The following is a 24,285-nucleotide window of genomic DNA, read 5'->3' as shown; positions in this document are numbered from 1 at the left end:
AGGAACTGAAATAATCCATACCACTCCAAGGCACCTTTATGCTGCTGTAAATGCCCCTGCTCATGGGTTTGCCCTGGGTTGGAATGTCAGCAAAAATTCACACCCCTAACTGACATGCTTATTTCTGTCAGACGTGCAAGTGCAGACCAGCCTGCAGTGCAGGTCTCCCATGCTTAGACCCATCTCCCCTCCAGCACACTGAGCCTTCCTGCTCTCCACAGCCTTCCGAGAATCTTACTTCTACTGTGTCTTATGCTGGCAACTTCCTGGCCCCTCTGGCTGCTGCCTGCCAGCACCCCAAAGCTCTAGTTCCTTAGTATTAAAAAGCAAAGCAAACAAACCACCAGCAAGAAGCCACCAAACATGAACTGTCCTAATGCCACCCTCACCTTATGATCTAACTTAGGCCCCGAACCTTCAATCCAGTGTTCTAGCGTGGAGCCCTGTGCCCCCAAGAAGCCCAGTTGGGCTCCTTGCTAGTGGATCCAACTGCAGGATCAGGACGTGAGACTGTGAACTCTTCTGGACAGGGACTTCTACTGTGTTCGGTAAAGCTCTGAGCCCTCTCTGTGGTGCTGTAGAAAGACTGAGTGAAGGCTGGATGTACAGACCACTTCACCTGCCTCTGATGTGAACCTTCCCAGCTGTTCTGCAGCACTACACAACAGCTTTGGGCAGGAAGTGAAGAATCCCGTGTGAAATAGAAGCTGCAATGGGAATTTTTTGTCGGTAGAATGTAATTACCCAAAGTGGAACACCGAGCCTAAGTCTTGTCAAACGTACCATGGGATCTTTAATTACTGGTTATGGTCAGGATGTCAGTGCCACGTCGGCCAGCCTGGGGCTGCAGGACACCACCCTGGGCCATTAGCTGAGCACTGCTGGCTAACAGGGATGAGCATGAGTCATCTATTCCATGTTTGCAACACCTGGGTTTTCCTGGCAGATTTCCTGTCGACGGCCAGGTCGGCCAGCAGAGCTATGTCAGTCCGGGGCGTGAAGAGCTGTGATCCATGACTGCCATGGCTGTGCCACCCAAAGCCTGAGTGTACATACCAGCAGAACGTTGCTTCTACCAGTATAGCTTGTTTTGTTGCAGTGCGTGTGTGTGTGGAGTGAGCTGTACCGTACACTCCTGACTATTCGCGTAGCAGGTGGGTCACAGACTTTATTCAGATAATTGGGAGGTTGGATAATCTACAAGGCAGAAGCCATTCAGCAGCAGAGTGGCCTTCCCCATGGCTAAGTGCTCATCCTCTTCTTCCATGCAGTCTTTGGGGGGGTCTCTTCTCTATTATCTGTGTACCACTGCATTATCCAAAACCCTTCCTTGTCTCCAAGCATGCGATTGCTGCAGAGGGCATGTGTCTCATGCTGGGGGACAAAAAGGGATTTGGATAATAAGGTTTTGGTTAAATGGGGAGTTAGCTGTACTGGCAAAAACCCTGCTTTGGCAGTATAGCTGCCTCCACGCGAGGAGTGCTTTGCCTTGAGTGCAGGGGCCTACACTAGATGGCCTGTTACGGTCCCTTCCAGTCCTGCCTGTCTATAAGTCTAGAGTATCCTGGCATTGGTAAAGTGCTCCTAGTGCAGAGTGGCCCAAAGTATTGACCCAGACCCAGTGTTCTTCAGTTGATGACAGATAAAATCTTGACATGAGGTGGTGGCTCCTGGCCAAGCATAGCCTGGATGTTACGCATCTGGATGTTGGCCCTTCTCAAGCCAGAAAATTCCTCAGCACCACAAGCTGTTTACAGTCTGTTGCTGCCAAAATATGCACCCTCCAGCGATTCATCTCCAAAGGTCCTGTCAGCTGAGATGGCCCCAGAAGCCTTTGGAATCAGGAGCCAGCACAGACTTAAACCTGACATTGGGGAACCACATATTTCTAAGATCAGAACTTCAGGCCATGTGTGCATTTAATCCAGCAACCTGTGCTCAGCAGACTGGCAATACTCACGGGTGATGTGAATCTAACAGGGGCTATCCAATTGCATAAGCATGAGAGTATTCGCTGCATCCAGTAACTAATTGATGTGGAAGCAACGCGGCACCCTTCCTCCGTCTCCTTCTCCTGGGAGACTTACAAAATCGACCTGAGTCGTCACTAACTGAGACTGCTACCCTAGTGGCAAAGAAATGGATTTTAAGATAATTGACATTCTCGTCTGCTCCTCAAATAAGTGATTAGTGAAAAGGAGGAAGAGATGTTGCTGTTACACAGGATGGAGCTGTGTAAGCTAGTACAAAAATTGTCTTGGACTTTTTGAGCGCATGAAGGCTGGGGTGTATTGAACAGCTGTTTTCCGCCCCTTTTCTCTGCCTTTCTGGCATTTAGGATTCTGCATGTATACAGTAATTGAAGCTTGAATTAACCCTCCCCCCACATACCCATGCTTGTACAGCCATGCCAGGGTTTTCTGCCCTTCAAGTGGCATCAGCAAGGACAGGTGTGATGCAGCTGCATGGATGATGGAGTGCAGCCTTCTAAAGTATGTAACATGTAATGGCTTATTCCTGAGCTTGCTCTCGCTTAGTTACAAAAGTAACTTCTAACCAGGGCACATGTTGCAGTTTTCTGATGGGTGTGACCCTGGGGGAACTCCCCACCTTCAGAGAACTGGATGCTTCAGTAATTTTAAATCAACCAAACAGCTTTTCACATACTGGAATGTCAGTTCAAATGCAAAGTGTGTCTAGTGGGCACACTTGCTAAAACCCTCAGCTTCGTGAGAGGTGTTGGGGCTACTCTGCCTAACTTGTGATTTTAGAAAGCCGCAAAGACGTAAAATGCTCTAGAACTCCTATTGTGTTGGAACATGCTGGCTCCTTGCCTCAGAGAGGGGTTGTAAACTGTTCTGTCTGCAGCGAAAACTTTCATTCTTTAAAGCCTCATTTCTTGCATAAAGCTCAGGAAGCCAGTGTGCAGCATTGGTCTAGCTGAGTGACACACAGGCCCCCAAACTCCTCACTGCTACCAAAAATGTGAAGCACAATTGGTGACATATCTCAGTGGCCCTAACAGGCTGAGAACATACCAGCTTCATCACATCCCGCTGCAAGCTGGCAAGGCCAGGCTCACGGCTTCCACTGGGAACAATGCCCAGAGGTCATGCAGGATGGCCTGGTGGGAAGCCAAGCTGTGTATATATGTACATCACGGCTCTCCATTGTGCATATGAGGCCTGGCATCCTTCTTCCCTTTCAGACGTTAAACTTCGTCATGGAGCAGAGGGAGGAGCTGACTGAGGTCATAGTCCTGGTTTCATCCAACTAAATGGAGGAGAGGCTGGGAAAGGCCCCGCCTTAAGAGCATGGCAGGTCGTGAGCCAGGGAGATGTTACCATCCTGGTTGCATAGGAAAGTGGGAAAGCCCTTGACATGTTTCATTTAGAATGTCACCCCACAAAAGAAAAGCATGTTTCAGTTCCCGAGCTTTGTTCCAGACAGAACCCCGGAGAATCCGCTGTCCAAGGAGCCCTGCCTTTCTCACTATAAATCACAGCATATTTATAGTGTTAATGAGGTGTAACTTCTGGGAAATGACCACCTGATTGCAGCACACACCTTTGGCAAAGCCCCGGAAGATGTGGGGGAATTTTTGTTTTGATTTGGCATAGAATTTAATCAGGAAGTTGGAAGAAGGTATGCCTTGTGGGAGAAGGTGCCTCTCCAAATAACAAGACATGGTTGTTTATAGAGGACCCAGGCAGCCAACCCTTTGCTCTCAGCATTTCATCCCTTCAAGGTAGAGCCTCTACCTTGCCCCTTTGGTGGCAAGGTAAATCAATTCCCCTATAGCGTATCTCCACGGTGGGGTAATGTGCTCTGGGGGATGTGATTTCTAAAGTGTGTTAATTGGTCCACGTAGACCCTGCTGGTAGTTAAAGCCCTCCAGGGAATGTGTTGTACACACCTGCGGGGACCACATGGACTAATTAATGTGCAACACGACGCGCTTTAGAAATTACAGCCGCATGGTGCACATTACATTAGCCACTGTGTAGACAAGCCCGAAGGGTAACTCCCAGTTGCTGAGCAGTTCTGAGTTGGTCCCTTGTTACAAATGTAAAGAACTAGGATAGAGCGGGCCAGGGCAGAGCGAGGCACAGCTCACTTGTTCTCAGCAATGACTTTGGACATCCAAGCAGAACAACACACACATCCATTAACTAAAAAACCCCAGTTTATTCAAAAATATATCTTTCCCTGTTCTTCGTTTTCCAGCCTCCCTGCTGGTAAATAATTCAGTTAAAAAAGACTTCTTATATTGCACTCTTGGAAACATCTTTGTTCTCACTGTTAAAATGCCTGATTCATTTGACAACACAGTACTCTGAAAGCCCATGAGGTCATGCTGGCCCAGCACACAGCCATCCTAACACTCATGCAGCCCACCCGACTCAGCTCCCAGGAGGCCATTGCTGGAACCAACTAGGAAGAGGGAGATTCTGAGTCATGGCTGGGCGCCCACCCCTCCATACAGAATGCACCTGCCAGCTGTGTGCTCCCTTGCAATAAACTGGGCACACCAGAGAGGACAATGAACTGCAGCCTTCACTCTGGGGTCTCAATGGGAGTTTTGCTGTTGACTTCAAGGGGGGCAGAATTGGGCCTTGAATGTTATCACGATCATGTGCTCAAGGCAGGGAAACGCCAGTGATTCGGGCTAACCCATTCTGTGAGAACGGGCGTGAGCAGTGACCTTTTTAGAACCAATGTTTGAAAACCAGCGTCTGTTTTCATCTCAATTCAGTGGGTCAGATCTACAGGCACAGTGCCTCCCGGCCAGGGAGGAACTAGTGGTAGGATCCAAGGAGCCCGTGCACAGGGGCTTGGCATCAGAGAGAGCAGCTCCATAGGGAACTCGCTGCATGCTAATGGACAAGGGGAGTTTAAGGGAAACATGCCTGGGGATGGGGTCAGTGTATCTTCTGCTCACTGTTCCCCGTTAAGGCTGGGTCTGGGTGCAGGAATTCCCAGGGGGCTCTGCTGCCACTGTGCCCTGGAGTGGGATTCCTCTTCCTTCCTGGCCCTTGAGATGCTCCCCAGAGCACAGCCCAGTTCTTCAGGCTGTGTGCGGGCTAAGGGTGTGTGCCAGTGAATGAGGCTGGCATTTGAATGGTATTTCCCAGCAGAAGGGCCAAAATGACTGTAGCATGAAGAGGATGCAGCTGCCCTTTGAGAGTGCTGGAACCCGAGTGTGCCAAGGGCACCTGAACTTTAAGTGGGTTACTTTGAGCGCACTGATTGCTGTGTCTGGTCATTATCCTGCTCAAAATTAGACTTCAGGCATTTTAAAGGAAGGGTTGGGGATGACTCTGGCTCCCTTTTACTCAGGCTGAGTCGTGCCTTACTCCAGGAGGAGTTCGATTGGCTTTCAAGGTTCTCCTCCAGGCTAAGGAATTTCTCTCTTGGGATGCAGCTGGCAGAATCCTACCTGCTCAGTGTTTAGCTGAACCGGTTAGAATCTGACCCTACAGTGGTATTTTCCTTTCCTCTCGCCACCATCCAGTACCTGCAGGTTTTAACTCTTTTCCGAGAGCTCCCTCTCTGCCTGCTCCTAGCCAAGTAACACAAGCCGCGCTAAAGGCCTGGGTTGGTCCCACATGTCAGGCCTGGAGCAGGTGTGGCATCATGTTGATATGCCTGCTTCTCCCGAGGCGTGATTCCTACCCAGATGAAATGGGGAGGGGTGTGTGGCTTGTCACTGTTTGGCAAGACCCATCACAGCTCAGTTCCACATCCTACACAAACCAGCGCCAGCAACCCTTCATTGGAAAACACCAGGGACTTGGACCTGGCGTTACCAACCCCTGCTCTATGCCGGGGGCTGAGTCCTCCTGCCCACGCTCCTCCCAGAGACGCTTTCACCACAAAGCTCCAAATCCCTGAATTCGAGGCTGGACCCAATAGTCCCCTAGCGCTCACCCCCAGACACACACCTCTCGCTCCTGGACACCCGGATGACACGTTCATTGCCTGCTTTGGCCTCTGGATGAGGAGACAAATATGGTCAATGGCTCCTGCCCTCCAGAGGGTCGGGCAGCGGGTCTGTGAATGCAGCGTTTAGCTGCAAAGTGCTGTAGTTGGGCGGGGGAGTCCTGGGCATGTGATTTTCCTGGGGCAGTGGTAAGTGAAGGGCAGTGTTAAAGGTGGGCAGGTCTTCGTCGGGGCACACGGCGTGGTCGTGGCCCCCTTTGGCTGGAGCATTACGCTGAGGGGGCTCCTGATGGGGTGTTGCTTTTCGGTCATTCCACCATTTCTTCGCCTTTTGCCAGCGGTGCCGCATGACGATGAAGAAGGAGTCGATGAAGAAAACTTCGATGATCTCAATGACACAAACCACGGAGCAGCTCATCCAAAGGCCCAGCTGGCCCCCGAAGTTGGAAAGAAGAATAACAATCTGGAGGAGAAGAGAGTGCAAGGTTACACCTGAACCAGCCAGGCAACCAGCAGCAGCCAGAGAGGAGACGTCTCTGAGCTAGAGCAATCAGCGTCTGTCACGAGGTGCCCAGGGGCTGGGTAACTAGACACTGTTAAAGGGACACAACTTGCCCAATACAGGAGTCTGGTCACTAAAGTGAAGGCAAAATATAATGGGCACGTCTCTAAGCTTCCTGCCTGCTCCACTCTAGCTTATGCTCTAGAAATGTCAACTAACGTTGAAACAGAACAGTCACTTACACTTGTCTCCGGGCAGTTCCCCATAGAGAGGTGCCTACATGACAGAGGACAAGGACTGAATGAGCCAAGGAACCTGACCTCCCCACATGCCCCTGGAGATGCTAGCGACAGGACAGGACTGGGGCACGTTGGAGGGCACTGTTTGGGGGAGCTTGTTCTGCCGCTGCCTGCACTGGACCTATTCTGGGTCTAAACAGACTGCAGACGTCAGAGCTTACGTTGTTGGCGGGATTCTCGGAAATGAATCTCTCGTTCAGGTCTTTGTAGAACACCACGAGGTTTGCGAGGTCCGTTCTGGGAAGGGAGAGAGAGAGAGCAGGCCCTGGCTTTAGTCAAACAATAGCGTGAGGCTCACTGAAGAGTGATTTAAAGAACCAGTTGGACGAGTAGGGCCAGGCCCGTCGAAGGGAGCGTTCTTTTCCATTGCCATTGTTAGGGCCGCTGTGATTGTATCTGAACTCCGGACACAGGCTGGAAATACACAGGGGGAAACTTACTTGTTCAGCATTTTGTTGATTTTCTGCCCTTTGTCCCAAGAGAGGACTCGAAGCATCCAGTCCTTGGAAAACAAGAAAACAATGCAACTGCCATGAGCACAAGCCCAGGGAGCCCAGGATGTGACAGCTCATTTGGCTCGGGTTCCATTCTAGAATGCCATGATTGTGTGGTGGGGCCCTCACGCTACCGCCAAGTGGGGGGATCTCACAGACCCAGAGAGACTGAACCCCCAGGGGACACGTTTGCAGGTTAGCTGGTGAGCTCCTTGGCCAGGGCCGTGTCCTTGTACCTGGCTATAGGAGCCTCACACATTGCAAGTGTTCAGATCCCCTGGTCAGGAGCACCAGGCCAATGCTCACAAATACAGAAGGGGCCTCTCACTCCCCAGGCTGCACCTCTGGATTTTACCTAGTTCCTGTTGGAGCTGTGAAGCTTCCCTGCCCCCTTTCATTGCGGGAGGCCGTTCGCCCTTGTAACCTCATCTCCCCATCGCTGAGAAATCTGGGCTCATCCCCCCCTTTGGGGGGAGGGCAGCCCTCACTGACACAGCAGCAGAAGCAGGGGAAAGCCCCAGCCTGACAATGATCCTGTGGTCCAAGGCACAAGGGAACCAAGCCAGCCTGAACGCGGAGCCTGCAACTCTCGTTGTGCATCTAGGCCGGCTAAGCAAGCAGAGCAGAACTGGGAGCTCACCTCAGAAACTGAAGATGGCCACTGGGCTAAGCTGGTGGTCAGCGTCCATTCCTTAAAGCTGTGGGAAAAGAAGCCTAGTGTTAGCTGTCAGTCTGAATTCCTGTATAAGGAATGTTTCATTTCTTGCCTATCTGGCAGCTGGACTTACCTGCAGGCTTCTTTGCAAATCTGCTGACAGCCCAACTGCTCCTTCACAAACTTCTCATGCAGCTTGTAGTAGCAGTACACTGCAGAAAGAGAGTGCAGGGTAACTGGCTGGGGAAGCCAGAGTCTGGTCTTGTGCTTAATACACTGGGCTTGGGAGATCTGGGTTCAATTCCTGGCTCTGTAACAGACTCACTCTGTGCCTTGGGCAAGTCCCCCCTCTTCTGAGGGTTTCATTTCCCCAGCTACGAAATGGAGGTAAATACTTTCCCTGGAAAGACACACTCCTCGGGGCAGGGACAGGCGCTCGCTATGCTTATGCCGTGTCTAGCAGTGAGCATGGTGTTTCTCAAATGCAGCCACCAGCGGCTTTTCTTGTGGCCACAGCCTCCTTGACTGTGATTTGGGAGGGATGGGAAAGCAGCGGCCCCTCCCCGTCCCTGTTGCTCCTGGATGCACTGCCCTGGTGTTGGTTGCTGCGGCCGCCAGCAGGGGGTTGGGCCCTGCTCCCATCTGGAGACACCTGGGGGAGCAGGCAGCTGGTGAGTTCCCTACCTTTCCAGTGGCAGTGGGGCTCAGGCGTTGGGCTCCAGCCCTGGGGTGGCAGGACAGCAGGCTCTGGCCATGGGGCTTTGGGCTCCAGCCCCAGGCCCTGACCCCCAGCCACAAAGCTTCATGCTCTGGACCCCTGCTACCTCCCCTGGCCAACCACCCCAATGCCCCATTACTAGTTAGCAATAAATAAGTTACAATGATTTGGCCGTGTCTATGTGCATATTTGTTTGTTTTTCCTAATGCTAATTAAGTATTTTAGGGAAAAGTGTGAGAGTGGCCACCAGCAAGAGTTGGTAGCCGCACTCTGACTGGCCACCAAAAAATTTGTCCTGAGAGCCCCTAGCACAACAGAGCCCTGGACTCAGGCGGGGCCTCCAGATGCTACCAGAGTACAATTAACTAGTGTTACAAAGTGTGTTGCTGGGATTTCAGAGACAAGGCGGCTCTTGCTAGCAGAGAGCTATCTCTGGGCTGAGCAATAAAAGCTGGCGAGGGCACCCGCATTAGTCCAAGGCAGATTCACCTTTCCTCCAGCCCGGATGGGCTTGTGTGGGTGGCAATTTCAGTGGAGTATAGTGTGTGTGGTAATGATCTAATGCCAGGGGCGGAGCTGGGACCTGTCTGCCAGCAGGACATTTGGTGGTTGTAACTAGGCAGTAAAGGAGGCTGTGCGGGGGCTTTACTCATGCTGTGGAGAACTTACTCCAGTTGGGGTATTTCTTGTAGTTGCAGTATTCTGCCCCGGGAGGTAAGGGCTGGGCATACTGGGCACAGCCACAGGTATCCACCATGGCCCTCTGGAAACAGGAATGCAGGCAAATCTGCAGGGAAAGAAACCAAGAGTTGGGTTTCCATGGGTCAACAAATGCACAAGCAGGCCTGGGTTGCTTCTAGGTTACTGCTCTGTTCCAAAATGGGTTGTCAGCTGGAACCAGCAGGAACTAACATTTTCAGCTGACATTTCCAGTAGGTGGGGCCCCATCTTCAGTCCCTACCGACTGCAGTGCCGGGCTCCATGCTTTAAGGCACTAACTCTGCTGGAGGCCCGTGTGACCTCAGCTGGCATCACATCACTGGGTGCTGGCATTTTAATACCCATTAAGAGAAAAATCAAGCCCAGGTACTGGATTTGCAAAAAGTAGCAATTAATACAAGAGCAATGGGAACTAGCATGGAGGAAACCAGGATGCTTGATGCTCTCACGGTGGAGCCTATTACAGGAGCCTTGCAAAACTAGTGGAAACTTTCTTTGTAAGCGTTCTGCTGGTTGGACACAGATTAGATAGTATCAGTTGTTCATGGAGTCTTATCTGACAGGGGTCACAATTTCTGGCTTCAAGGCTTACTAAGCTGCAACATTTGTTTGGCCAATATTTTCCAGTCCAGCAGTGCCAGAGAATTTCATAATGAGCTAATGTTCCTGCTATATGACAGAATCCCCAAGGCAACTTCAAGCTTCAATCATTTTGGAACAAAACCCTGATTTTAAAAGTACTGCGGTATTCTACAGCTGTGATCCAAAGCATTCAACTGCAGCAGTGATCCTGCAGGGTTGGGGGCAGAATCCTGTGCTGTTTGTACAAGGGGATCGCTCAAATGACTGAAAAGCCTGAGGAAGAGCTCCTTGTGGCTCGAAAGCTCGTCTCTCTCACCAACAGAAGTTGGTCCAAGAGCAGATATAATAATTTTATTAATATTACATCCCCCACCTGGTCTCTGAAAAAGCAAGCGTAACAGAGCTTTACCTGGAGTGAGTAGCTCTTGTTGTAGAGGTTCGCTACTGGAATGTCAGTGCCGGTCTCTGTGCAGTCGCTGTACGGTTTGCTTAGCTTGTGAGACCGAGTCTGAAAACCAGAAAACAAATGTTGACTTGAGAGACCCCAGCCGAGCTGAAGGAAAGAGACCATTCAGTGCTGCTTATTGGACGGCCTGGGAGCACAGTCCTAAACTATAACAATGATGGGGCAGGACTGAAGCTAGCTTACGTGAATTAGCCTGTAGGACGTAGGTTGCTTTTAGTAGGAGATTATGTGGCTAGAATGGTTTTTAGATTTTTTCCTAATTATATTTGACGCCTCCATGAGATGCCTCCTGCCTACCATAATTCAGGGTACTCAAAGTCTAACCGCCTACACATTCAGAATATTTGCAATGGCCCCCTGCTACGAAAGGGCACTTCTTCCACATCAGAGTTTGTGTGCTGTCAGTCTTTCCTGTTGGAGTGACTGTCTTATTCACTGCGCACCAAGTCTTGTTCTGCGGCCAGCCGTCTCAAGACGTGACTCTGGGGCTTTAAGGCAGCGTGTGGCTTGGCTGAGGGTTGCCAAGGCAACCCTGGTTTTCAATATCTAGATTTGTTCTAGCAGAGTTTGGTTGATGTGACGTGCGGCGTTGTCCTTATTCTATAGGCATCAAAACAAGGGCATGGGGGTTCGGCAGGGTTGGGAGGTATTTTAGGTCTCTATAGATCCAACCCTCTGCTGCTGATTACTCATGCCTGCTTTTATAGAAAGCTACAAGCCTCTTTGGGAAAGTCCCGTATTTTTAGACACTATAAAGTCACTTGTCCCTAATGCTTATCCAGACACCTGGAAGACAGTCAACTATATGCACATGTGAACCTGTCAGGCTTTACCCTACTGTCCTTTCTAATGCATGGACTATCAGGGCACGGCTTGACACACCCAGCCACTCCAAATACTACTTTGGGAAACTCCCAGCACCTTATTTCAGCCTCCACCCTACCCTGAGTGATAGCAATGGTGGGAGATTTCCCGAGGCAGGCGAGTGCAGACATGGCCACCTGGAAAGGTCTCTTCACAGCCAGGAGGGCAGTAAGCACAGACCCATCTGGCCAATCAGAATAGCCAGACGTCAGAGTTGTGCTTTAGCTCGTCTGCTCTGGCAGCCAAACCACCTGATCTGACCCACAACCATGTCTGTACTGTGCTGCAGAACATGAGTTAAAGCAGGGGTTTGATGGTGTGGATGGTGCCTCAGACGTTGTAGAAAACATCAAAATCCTCAAGAAATCCATGGGATAAAACCAGGATCACCCGTAGGTGTGGGATTCCCACAGGCCTGTATTTCCAACAGCTCTCACCCCTGAGCAGTAAAACCTGAGTCAGGAGAGTGCTCAAACACAGCTCAGTTACAGTGGCTCTCTCTCTGGCCTCATGCTTTCTAAGGTGCTTTAGATAGCCAGGCCTGGGGCATAAATGTACCCTCCCAGCTCTCTGCTAGCTTTCCTGGATGATGTGAGGCAGCAGCGGGGATCTATTTAACACAATTAACACAGTGTTTGTAAGCGCTCATGAGCCCGAGAAGAAAGATCTCTGCCACTCACAAAGTGCATCCCAATGGAGGTGGCCACTGCAGTCTCAATCTCAGTGCCAATATCTTCAATAAAGGGATATTCCTGCTGGTCGTGGACAATGATTTTGGCCCCCGTCGAGGTCACCAGGAAGGGATTGTAATCTGCTTCCTCTATGTAAAGAACGACCTGCAATCCTGCAGAACAAAGAAATAGCATTAACGGGGTTAAAAAAGCTAGAGCCCTAGCTCAGGGAGAGTTGACTCGTCTATGGTCACTGTACAATCTTCTTCAGTTTTAACTGTCATCATCCGTTTGGATTAAACATCTGGCTTCAAGTGGAATTGTCCGGATATCATTGGAGTGTCCAAGTACTCCTGCAGCTAATCTTTAGCATCCAGCACAACTAATAATAACTACTAGTGATGACTTCGAATGTTCCTGAAAACTTGTTAAAAAACCAAGTTACATAACTGGAGAGGAATAATTTCAGGTGGAAAAACTCTAGTGATGCAACAACACTTGATTCATGTGATTTGGCAACAGCTTGGGGAAATGTTCATTTGAACCAACCCAATCAGATAACACGTCTAATGCCGACATGTCCGTCAACCCCCTTAGGATGCAGTTCCCTGAACAATCTGCTTTCGAATGTCTCTACCAGCTTGGTCCCCTTACCATACTCGCTGCCTCCTGTGGAAGTGGTCAGGACTTTCCCGTCTTCTCCACTATTGAAGGTGTAGCAGTTGCCGTGCAGTGGATGATGGAAAGGGGTGAAGTTTCTAAAAGAGAGCAAACATTTTTTTCATCCTAGGCTCTGGTCTAACTGCCCATGGCAATATAAATTACTCACTGGATCGCCCATGAGCCTGAGAGGAGAGAGAACAAGCAGGTTTGGTGCTTGAAGTTCATTTTAACAGTCTTTCTTTGTGCTCCAAATGACTATCCTCCTTCATTCAACCCACCTTCAAATGCACGTTTACTGCTAAACCTGTCAGCGATAATCTGTCAGAGCAAGACGTGTGTAACACAATGTTAAAATTTACACATCTGTCTTCACCATTCTGAGCCTGGTGATTGGCTGATTGTCAGTCTGAATGGTGCAGTCCGCCTAATCTAGATAGTAAGCAAGGGACGGTGGCTTCCTCTATGCTCTGTATATTCCTGAGCGCACTGATTTGCACTCTGTAAATAACAAACATTTAATTCCTAATTGTTTGACGTTTATTTTAAGAAGTGAGAAGTTAGGCTGGTGAGTAATTTTTGTGCACTGACCTTGTGTCGCAAGATATGCCATCGAAGAAACACGTCAGCAGAAGATCCTCAGCGGAGTAGCCCATATTCACTTTCGTCTCCAGGGGTATTTGTGCCATGATGTTCATATAATGCAGCTTGTACCATTCTTGAATAGCATTTACCCCAGAGCTGAATGTGTAAACTGCACAGTCACTGCTGTTGTTTGGGTCACACTAACAATAATAAAGGAGGAAAATGAGTTTCAGATGAGGAAGATGTGGTATAATTTTCCACTGAAGGGTTTGCAATATGATTTCTACTGAACAATGCTACTCAAGCAAGAAGTTTCTAGTTGCAGGTGGAGGAAAAAAAGACAAATAAGGTATTACGGGATACAAACAGTTCCTCTTCAAAAAGTCCTTGGTAGACCTCGTGTTGAGAACTGTGTGCATTCTGAAGGCAGATCAGTCTGGAAAAGGTACAGAGGAAGCAAAAAGAAAAGGAGTACTTGTGGCACCTTAGAGACTAACCAATTTATTTGAGCATGAGCACGAAAGCTCATGCTCAAATAAATTGGTTAGTCTCTAAGGTGCCACAAGTACTCCTTTTCTTTTTGCGAATACAGACTAACACGGCTGTTCCTCTGAAACCTGTCATAGAGGAAGCAAAGTGGCTCATCTGGGCACCAGTGGCCTTTCCTGTGAGCATGGACATCAGGAACTGAATGTGTGTAACTTTAAAGAAGCATGGCTAGTGGGGGCTCATCATAGGGGATCTAAGAAATGACCTCCCTGGTGTCATGGTTGGCAATAAAGAGGAAGCAGTTTAGGCTGGATTTCAAAAAGAACTTTTTGTCCCCGAGGGTTGTGGGTATGTGGAATAATCTGCGGGAAGCAGTGGATGGAGATGTTTAAGGAACCGATGGATTTGGAAGACCTACAGTACAGGGTCTCTCCATCCTGGAAGGTTCTTTGTATCTATTCTTCTCTAAAGCCTCAATTAACTCTTGAAAGTTTTATCATTTCTCTCCACTGCTACACTTGTCATCTGCTCAAATAGTCATGCCTGCCCTAGCACATCCACTCCCTGTGCCAACACCGCGCCCAGTCACCACGTAGGAATGGAACTCACCAGCTGAAAGCCCACGACATCTTGTGGCTCCCCAGTATTCACCATGCTGGAACCTTGGTGAAAGACACTAGTCTCAATTTTCCGCTTATTGCCACTTGGAATCTCAGTAACAGTCTTCTTAGAGAGGTCTTTGAACTTTAGCAGAGGGATTCTTTCAAGAAATTTGCTCTCTGTAGCGTTCCAGTCATCTGCATCCCGACGTATCTTGGATTTGCCCTCTGAAAAGCCATATAAAGTCTCCAAAGCATTTTTTGTCTCTTTGTCCAGTTCAGACAAATGCTCTTTCATTGCACTATATCTACATTGGAGAGAAGGTAATAGCAAATAACATGCCATATTCTCCCGGTGTCAACCTGCTGGACTACTCCCTGCAGTCCTATCCTGTCCTACGCATTGTACAATGAATAGCCCATTATAGGGGACACCCAGCTCTTCCTCATTCTCCTCCCTAGACTGACTTAGTGCTGATGCTTCACTTGGAACATTTATTCACACAATTAATTTGAATTGGCTTGGGTAAAAACTAGACCCTAGAGATTGCCCATTGACTGAAGGACTATGGACAACAGGCCATTATAAACAGCAACAGACTGAGCTGTGAAGAGGTCACTGTAAGATCCGAGCTTCTTTAAAATCTTAATTAATGAGCTGGAGAGGCTAGAGAAGGCAGTAACAGATAGATATTGGGGGATTGCACTAAATGAGGAGGAATTGCCAAAACTAGAGAGAGCAGAAAGATGGACAAGAAATGGAAAAGATTTATCCTGGGGACAATGCAGCTGGGACAATACAGTCTGAAATGCAGATCCTCCATGGGCAGGAGAGACCAGAAATCAAGAATGGCAGAGAGAGACTGGGGTGGGGAGAGCGGACAGCAGATTAGACAGAAGTGTGCAATACAGTTTGGCAGGAAAAAGAACCCCATGCGATTTTGGACGGCATATGCCAAGGCATCCCATCCAAGCAAGAGGAGATGGAAAACTCTCTGTCCCCCGTTGGAGAGTTTGTGCCTGGAATATTAGTTAGGCCTGAGCTCTCCATTACTGGAAGGACGGCATTCAGAGAGAGGGGAATGGGGGGGCTGATGCGTGCAGAAAGATAAAACAAGCTAAATGCATCTAGCTTGGCTCAGCACTGGTAAGTCAAATATGGCTACAAATATCTGACGAGTGTAAACAGCCAGAAAGTAGAGGTGCAGCATTTTAGGGTGCTGTGGGAAGGGGGTAGAGCTAACAATAAGGGGATGGAATTAAAGAGCAGTGGTGTCAGAGCAGCAGGATAAGCTTCCTGAGGGGCTCAGTGCTGGACAGAGTTTTGAGGAAAAATTATTTAACAAATGTCTGAGAAACACTTTCCTCGTGTCCGTTGAAAGCATGCCCACCCTGGCCATAATGGCATGACCCTGCCATTCATACATGACCCTGCCATTCATTCGTAATTAGCCATCCCCTGGCCCCTCATGGCTTACTTGTAGGGGTTGATATTGCAGATGGTGACAGCGGGGAAGGGCAGCTTCTGGAACTGCACGGTGACTGAGACAGAGGCCGTGTAATAGGACATGACGAGCTCAGCACACTGCCACAGGATCAGCCCCACGGCGCTCAAGGTGAGCAGGATCCAGATGAACCTGCGCAAGCGTCCCCTTGATACCACGATACGCCGGCAGCCATGCGTATTGGTGTTCATGCAGTACCAATGCATCAGCTCACTGACTGTTGGAGCCTGAGGGCCAGTCACTGGCAAAGTCTTCTTGATCCTGGCTTTGATCATCTGCCCAGGAGCCATGTTTAACTCTACACATGGAGGGTGAAAAAATATTTTAAAGAAACAAAATGGGTGAGGTAATATCTTTTATTGTACCAGCAATTGGTGAGAGAGACAAGCTTTTGTGATCAACGGCTCAATGTCTAGTTGGCAGCTGGTATCGAGCGGAGTGCCCCAGTGGTCAGTCCTGGGGCCGGTTTTGTTCAACATCTTTATTAATGATCTGGAGGATGGGATGGATTGCACCCTCAGCAAGTTCGCAGATGACACTAAGCTGGGAGTGGGGTGGGGGAGATAGATATGCTGGAGGGTAGGGATAGGGTCCAGAGTGATTTAGACAAATTGGAAGACTGGGCCAAAAGAAATCTGATGAGGTTCAAAAAGGACAAGTGCAGAGTCCTGCACTTAGGATGGAAGAATCCCATGCACCGCTACAGACTAGGGACCGAATGGCTAAGCGGCAAGTTTGCAGAAAAGGACCTAGGGGTTACAGTGGACGAGAAGCTGGATATGAGTCAGCAGTGTGCTCTTGTTGCCAAGAAGGACAATGGCATATTGGGCTGTATAAGTAGGGGCATTGCCAGCAGATCGAGGGACGTGATTATTCCCCTCTATTCGGCACTGGTGAGGCCACACCTGGAGTATTGTGTCCAGTTTTGGGGCCCTCACTACAGAAAGGATGTGGACAAATTGGAGAGAGTCCAGCGAAGGGCAACAAAAATGATTAGGGGGCTGGGGCACATGACTTATGAGGAGAGGCTGAGGGAAGTGGGTTTGTTTAGTCTGCAGAAGAGAAGAGTGAGGGGGGGATTTGATAGCTACTTTCAGCTACCTGAAGGGGGGTTCCAAAGAGGATGGATCTCAGCTCTTCAGTGGCAGCAGATGACAGTACAAGGAGCAATGGTCTGAAGTTGCAGTGGGAGATGTCTAGGTTGGATATTAGAAAAAACTATTTCACTAGGAGGGTGGTGAAGCACTAGAATGGGTTATCTAGGGAGTTGGTGGAATCTTAGAGGATTTTAAGGCCTGGCTTGACAAAGCCCTGGCTGGGCTGGTTTAGTTGGGTTTGGTCCTGTTTTGAGTAGGGGGTTGGACTAGATGACCTCCTGAGGTCTCTTCCAACCCTAATCTTCTATGATTTTGCATTACAGAGCTCTTCTTCAGGTCTGGGAGTAGAGTTGCCAACTCTGACTGAAGCTATTCTGGGAGATGTTTTCCCCCAACATGACGAAATGTCGTTTAAAATATCCTATTAAAATCTCCCAGATTACTTTCAATAGTCACCAGGTGATCAGTGCTGATTCCTGGAGACTCCAGGCCAATCCTAGAGGGTTGGCAACCCTATCTGGGAAAGGTATTCAGTATTTTAAAACAATATGGAACCAAGTGAGTACAAGGCCACTTCCCTAAGCAGACAGCGGTCTCTGGAGGGCATTCACAAATCTAGCAAAGGCATATGCAAACTCATTAATCTCTGGTATTTCTTGCTTGCTCCCTTTGCTATTTATCCGGGTGATCTGTGTTAAGCCAGGGCCCCCTGCCTTAGAGCTCATCTGCTCCTCTTGCACCAAATTCACTGTGGGCCCAATCCTGCAAATACTGTTGATCTCAACGCCGGGGTTTACTGACATGAGTAAAGTTACTCTTACACAGAACTGTTTGCAGGATTGGGCCCTAAGTGAGAATTACAGGCACTTCTAGGGCAAACAGGATAATGACATCGGCATAGCAGCTCACTGAGACAGCTGCCAGGCTGGGAAGCACAGGCCTCTGATTACAATAGAAACACCTGGCAGCTACAGAGACAGGAACCCGCAGTTACTGGCCCTAGCCTATTATTCTGTATCATGGAATTTGAGCACCTAGAAAGTGTCCTGGTGCAGTGCCAGCTGCTAAGTGCATCACTGATCATTTTTCTAAATATTTCCCAACTAGGAAGTGTCACTGTCACATGCATTTGTGCAAAAAATAGCAAAACACTTCCACACAAATGGCACATTGAAATGGCGAATACAGACTAACACGGCTGCTACTCTGAAACCTGACATTCCACAATATGTTCTTATTGCAGATTTGCCCAAGTCTCTTGAATTCATGAATCTTTTAAAGGAAAATCCCACTATTCAAAACCAGACGTAAAGACACGCACACCTGCAGATCTCCAGTCATGTACAAAATGTTAGAAAAATGATTATCATACACATTGTAAGGAGAGTGATCACTTTACATAAGCTATTACCAGCAGGAGAGTGGGGTGGGGGGGAGAGAAAACCTTTTGTAGTGATAATCACCCATTTTTTCATGGTTTGTGTGTATAAAAACGTCTTCTGTACTTTCCACAGTATGCATCCGATTAAGTGAGCTGTAGCTCACGAAAGCTTATGCTCAAATAAATTGGTTAGTCTCTAAGGTGCCACAAGTCCTCCTTTTCTTTTGCAAATACAGACTAACACGGCTGTTACTCAGAAAAATGAAGTTTACTCAAGAAATAGGAAACCATCATCTTGTACGTACAGACACTGGGGCCAATTACAACAGATTTAATCAAGTGAGCAACTTTACTGGTGCAGTCAGTCCCATTTAAGTTAATAGGGCTACTGAGATAAGTAAAGTTACCCAGGTGCATGACAGGTTTCAGAGTAACAGCCGTGTTAGTCTGTATTCGCAAAAAGAAAAGGAGTACTTGTGGCACCTTAGAGACTAACCAATTTATCTGAGCATGAACTTTCGTGAGCTACAGCTCACTTCATCGGATGCATGAGTTTCCCCAGGATCAGGGCCATGATCTGTGACAAGGGAAGGGTCCCTCCGCATTTGAAAGCAAGAGCCAGGCAGGAGCTTTCCCGTGTGGTTTAAGTTATCCATTATTACAAGTGTTTGCTGATTTTAACGTGAAAGATACACACTTATTTTCTACCCGGATGTTTCTAGGAAGTGGAACTGAAGCAGCCCTGGAAGGCACCAGCCTCACCTCTCTGCTAATTGGGGCTCTCCTTTGTCACCCCCTGCCCTGAGGTTCACCTGGCCTCCTTGGGCACAAACCCTTGTGCAGAACTCCCACTGGTGGGACAGACCTGCAGGGTCCATCCCCAGCACTCCTCCTGGCCCTGGGTTTTGCCTATACAAGGAGGGAAGGATCAAGACCCCAAGGCTCCTGCCGGGAAGAAGCAGTACATGAGCAGTCCCCGTCCCAGTCGGTCCTGGGACCCTTCGCTCAGGAAGAGAATGAAAGGCTGAAAAGCTCTGCCATGCCCCAGGAGCTGTGGGTTGCCGCCAGCTCTCCAGGCAGGCGGACCGGCCACGAGCCCAGCCAGGGGCGCTGAGCCCCGCCAGCTCTCGGAGGCAGGCGCTGGGGTAGCTGCAGAGACAGAATCGCCTTTAAAACGCTCCGGTCTTTCCCAAACGGCGCCGGTGTCTCCAGGCCGGGGAGGGGAGTTGGGGACACGAGACCCTCGGCCCGGGGGAAGGCTCTGGCTGCCCGGAGACACAGGAGGGGGCATCGCAGCGCCTGGCGCAGGCTGCCCGGCTCACCCCAGAGCAGAGACTGGCAGGAGTCAGCGCCGAGGCCATAGGGCGGAGGAGATGCCCGTGGACCCTGAGCGCGCTAGGACTGACAGGTGCGCACTCGCCGGGTCCCTTTCCCCGGGCCCCGCTCTGCTCCGTCCCCCCCGGGTTCCGCTCTGCTCCGTCCCCCAGTCCTCCCCGGGTCCCTCCCCGCGGGCCCCGCTCTGCTCCGTCCCCCAGTCCTCCCCGGGTCCCTCCCCGCGGGCCCCGCTCTGCTCCGTCCCCCAGTCCTCCCCGGGTGCCTCCCCCCGGGCCCAGCTCTGCTCCGTCCCCCAGTCCTCCCCGGGTCCCTCCCCGCGGGCCCCGCTCTGCTCCGTCCCCCCGTCCCCCCCGGGTCCCTTTCCCCGAGCCCCGCTCTGCTCCGTCCCCCCGTCCCCCCCGGGTCCCTTTCCCCGAGCCCCGCTCTGCTCCGTCCCCCCGTCCCCCCCGGGTCCCTCCCCCCGGGCTCCGCTCTGCTCCGTCCCCGCCGGGTCCCTTTCCCCGAGCCCCGCTCTGCTCCGTCCCCCCGTCCCCCCCGGGTCCCTTTCCCCGAGCCCCGCTCTGCTCCGTCCCCCCGTCCCCCCCGGGTCCCTCCCCCCGGGCTCCGCTCTGCTCCGTCCCCGCCGGGTCCCTCCCCCCGGGCCCCGCTCTGCTCCGTCCCCCCGTCCCCCCCGGGTCCCTTTCCCCGAGCCCCGCTCTGCTCCGTCCCCGCCGGGCCCCGCTCTGCTCCGTCCCCCCGTCCCCCCCGGGTCCCTTTCCCCGAGCCCCGCTCTGCTCCGTCCCCCCCGGGTCCCTTTCCCCGAGCCCCGCTCTGCTCCGTCCCCGCCGGGCCCCGCTCTGCTCCGTCCCCCCGTCCCTCCCGGGTCCCTCCCCCCGGGCTCCGCTCTGCTCCGTCCCCGCCGGGTCCCTCCCCCCGGGCCCCGCTCTGCTCCGTCCCCCCGTCCCCCCCGGGTCCCTTTCCCCGAGCCCCGCTCTGCTCCGTCCCCCCGTCCCCCCTGGGTCCCTCCCCCCGGGCTCCGCTCTGCTCCGTCCCCGCCGGGTCCCTCCCCCCGGGCCCCGCTCTGCTCCGTCCCCCCGTCCCCCCCGGGTCCCTTTCCCCGAGCCCCGCTCTGCTCCGTCCCCGCCGGGCCCCGCTCTGCTCCGTCCCCCCGTCCCCCCCGGGTCCCTTTCCCCGAGCCCCGCTCTGCTCCGTCCCCGCCGGGCCCCGCTCTGCTCCGTCCCCCCGTCCCCCCCGGGTCCCTTTCCCCGAGCCCCGCTCTGCTCCGTCCCCCCGTCCCCCCCGGGTCCCTCCCCCCGGGCCCCGCTCTGCTCCGTCCCCCCGTCCCCCCCGGGTCCCTTTCCCCGAGCCCCGCTCTGCTCCGTCCCCCCGTCCCCCCCGGGTCCCTTTCCCCGAGCCCCGCTCTGCTCCGTCCCCCCGTCCCCCCCGGGTCCCTTTCCCCGAGCCCCGCTCTGCTCCGTCCCCGCCGGGCCCCGCTCTGCTCCGTCCCCCCGTCCCCCCCGGGTCCCTTTCCCCGGGCCCCGCTCTGCTCCGGGGCAGGACCCCAGTGACGGGGCACCCCGGGGCGCTCTCACCTCGGGCGTCTCCTGGCCTGCGGGACTCCATGCGGCCGGCGCGGCGGCCGGCGGGTGCTGCAGGCAGGAGGCGGCAGGTGTCACTGCGGGATGCGAGCGCTGCGCCCCGACCCGCACCTGCTGCGGCCGCCCCGTCCCGGTCCCCGTCCCCGTCCCCTGCCGCTGCCCCGCCCCTGCCCGGCCCGCGGCGGCCCGGCGGCGCCCCCTGCCGGCAGGCCTGGTGCTGAGCCTGCCCCTGCGTGCGTCGGGGGCCCGTTCCCTGCGGAGCCGGTGGGGCTGCAGCTGCGGGGAGTGGGGCGGCCCGGGCTGCAGGCAGGGGCCTTGCGGGGCTGCCCCCTCTGGTGGGACATGGGGTGAGCCTGGGCGCACTGGACCGGCCAGCCGCAGAGCAGTGCGGAGCGCTGCCCGGGGTTCCCATTCCCAGGACAGTAGCCTGTGGACCGGGGCCATCCTGGTGAAAGCCCTGGAGGGGATGGAGCAGGAGAAGGGGTTAAAGCGTGGGGCACTTCCCCTCCTGTCCATGGGTGTGGGGCAGCGCTCCCCACTGCACCCTCTGCCTGGCTTTTCTGAACATTACTTTCAAAGGAACAAGGCGCAGTCTCAATGTTGACACAAACACAAGACACATAAAACTTGCCCCAAAGGAGAGCAAGTCACAATGATACTGTCCGAGGATTCCCAAACGGAGTCTCCTGTCCCCCTAGTGTCAGCTCCAGGCCTCTTGAGCCCTGGGCCCAAGAGCCTGCCTGCCCTCCTTGCTCTTCACTCCCTCACTCCAAGCAAGGTCAGTCCGTTGTGGAGGTTCTAGATCAGGGTTCTCAACCTATGATCCATGGACCCTGGGGGTCCCAGGCTGTGTCTAAGATTTCCAAGGGGTCCGCACCTCCATCCAAATGAAAAAAGGTTGAAAACCACTGTCCTGGATGAGCACCTGCTCTGGATGTCCCTCCTGCTGCCTGGTGGTGATGGTGGTGTGTGTGTGTGTGTGTGGGGGGGGTTATCACACAGGTACAACATGTGGGAGACCCCAACGTGAGCGCAGGTTCCTCCCAGATCTTGGGAGATGGTGGAGAGAGATGTCCTCTGAGCACTAAGAAATCTCTTGGAAGGCAGGGTGTGCATGAGTGTGTGGTTGGGGGGATGAGGTATAGGAGGCTATTACGGTATTTTGTACACATGTGGGGAGGGGGTTATTTCCCGTGATTTTCTTTACAGTATGCTCCCCTGGTACTTCCCCAAAGCGTTTCTTCCTCATGTATTAACAAGGAGGAACAAATGCCTCCATGGGATAGCCATGTGGAGGGTTAGACAAATGTTTTGGTTGCTCATCTCTACACATTGAGGGACTCACATAATTCTCAGGGGGAAACATACCCCGAGGCAGGGAACTGTGCAGTTCTGGTCAGTTTCCCTATGCAGCCAGCTCTGTGTGGAAAGCAGGGCTGCACAGGAACTCCCCCTCGACCACCAGTCTGCCTGCTGCCCGAGGTGTATCGCGGCTGGTGGCAGACAGCAAGCCAGGAAACAGGGCACATGGCTAATCATCCTGGTTCTTTGTCAGACATAGGTGCTGCTATGGGAGAAACAAAGGGCCAGAGATAATGGCAGAGGGTCAGCTCCACAAAAGAGCTTTGGTGCTAACTGAAATCCTCCAACCTCCTGCTCAAGTTGCTGCCCAACTCCATAGATGCTGTTTCTCTGGGAAAGTGGGTGAGGTGTCTGCCAGTTGGTATGCACAAACCACCTACATCCTAGTGCTGACCGGCTCGTCACCCTCACCCAGGCCTGAGCCCTGGACCAGCTTCAGCAGAATCCCCTAGCATGGCGGGCCATCAGGTGACTCACCTGGGATGTAAGAAACCCAAATTCAAGTCCCTGCTGCAAATCAGGCAGAGTAGGGATTTGAAAACAGGTTTCCCACATCCCAAGTGAGTGCCCTGATCATGCCCCCTGGGCTACTGCTGTAATGGGGTCTCCTGCTCTCTGTTCTTTATCGAGAAAGGGAGGCCGACCTGGCTTAGGTGCCTAATTCCAGGAGAAAGTTCATGGCTGTGAATCCCAAGCAGAGCTAGGCGCCTTCCTAGGGCCCGGAGTTCAGTATCTAACTACCTCAGAAGGGCGGGGCTTGGATTGAGCATTGCAACACCTACGTCCCTTTGTGGTTTTAGCCCAGAGACACGATGTTATGGAGAGAATGGGCCTGGTATGGAGGAAAACTTACACGGCTCTGGCTCTCCAGCCCCACTGCTTCCTGAGGTGGCATTGGCACTGGTCTCACACTCCACGTGTGCTAGCACTTGGGAGCTTGGAAAGTGGGCGTTGAGGAGTTTGGGGAAAGAATGGCCCTCAGGATGAAATGTTCGTGGCTTCTTGTGATCTCAGCAGTGTCTGAACCCAAACTTGGAACAGTTCCCTTCCCCTACAGTCTGAAGTTGGTCACAGGGAGCTGGCTAATCTTTATACAGTTCTGGGTCATTTCCAGGGTGTGGAAATGGCAGCCTTGCATCACTAAGCCCAAGAGCTGCAAACAACATCATGACTAGGATTTCAGAGTTTCCACTGGTGCTGCCAATAGAGAGGGGAGAAAGAGGAGGGCTGTCCACAGGCCGTGTCTGAAATCAGCTGTACCTGGAACTATTCCATTACATTCACAGAGGGCGCGGGATGGGATCCATAAGGTGTCTGCAGACAAAGCGCTGACATGCTAAAGCAGTCATTGTAAAAATTTCAATTGCTTATCTCACTAATCCCACACACCTAAGAGAAGCATTCCTGAGCTTCACGTATTTCAGGGTTCTGGACTGGCATCCATCACTACAGTGTCTGAGCACCTCCTTGGTTAATAATTGACATGGTAAGGTCCCCAACGGACTTCGTGGAGTCTTTGGCCTTTCCTCCCTCCTCTGGGTTTTTGGGGAAGCCTGGGGAAAGGGGCAATTGTGAATATCAAGAATGTGTCACTTGTATTCTGATCCCAGTGTGTGAACTAGTCTGTGTAATCCTGTTTCTCTTTTTGTGGTGGGTGATCAGAAGGCCCCTGCTGCTTTATGTATCAAGTCAGTGGTATGGATTTGGTGGGCCTCATTCACACCACCGTGAATCTCAGACTGTGCCCATAACAGGTTATACAAGTCAGACCTCACGAAGCG

The 24,285-nt window shown here is 52.1% G+C and overlaps 1 protein-coding gene across 1 annotated transcript; it reads right to left on the bottom strand.

The window, feature by feature from the left end:
- Positions 1–4,168: 4,168 nt before the first annotated feature.
- Positions 4,169–21,242, bottom strand: SCNN1G (sodium channel epithelial 1 subunit gamma). The gene is made up of 13 exons (XM_048867973.2): positions 21,137–21,242; positions 15,726–16,050; positions 14,258–14,555; positions 13,166–13,359; positions 12,569–12,672; positions 11,924–12,087; positions 10,323–10,421; positions 9,281–9,398; positions 8,027–8,105; positions 7,879–7,936; positions 7,185–7,246; positions 6,906–6,981; positions 4,169–6,406 (listed from the first exon to the last, which is right to left on the bottom strand). The coding sequence occupies exons 1-13, from the start codon at positions 21,165–21,167 to the stop codon at positions 6,017–6,019; spliced, it is 1,998 nt and encodes a 665-aa protein (XP_048723930.1). The 5' UTR covers positions 21,168–21,242; the 3' UTR covers positions 4,169–6,016.
- Positions 21,243–24,285: the final 3,043 nt, after the last annotated feature.

Source organism: Caretta caretta, chromosome 10 (genome assembly GCF_965140235.1).
Source record: "Caretta caretta isolate rCarCar2 chromosome 10, rCarCar1.hap1, whole genome shotgun sequence".
NCBI classification, from domain to species: domain Eukaryota; kingdom Metazoa; phylum Chordata; order Testudines; family Cheloniidae; genus Caretta; species Caretta caretta.
Note: the sequence above shows the minus strand (reverse complement) of the source record. Positions and strands in the feature narration are given on the sequence as shown.

What these genes read in the sequence shown, in the direction of transcription:
- SCNN1G (XM_048867973.2), bottom strand. Translation starts at nt 21,167, where the DNA reads ATGGAGTCCCGCAGGCCAGGAGACGCCCGAG. An exon ending in TGCAATATCAACCCCTACAA is followed by an intron (nt 14,556 to 15,725) that starts GTAAGCCATGAG and finishes TCTCCAATGTAG; the next exon opens with ATATAGTGCAATGAAAGAGC. An exon ending in CCTCCATTGGGATGCACTTT is followed by an intron (nt 10,422 to 11,923) that starts GTGAGTGGCAGA and finishes TCTGGTTTTCAG; the next exon opens with ACTCGGTCTCACAAGCTAAG.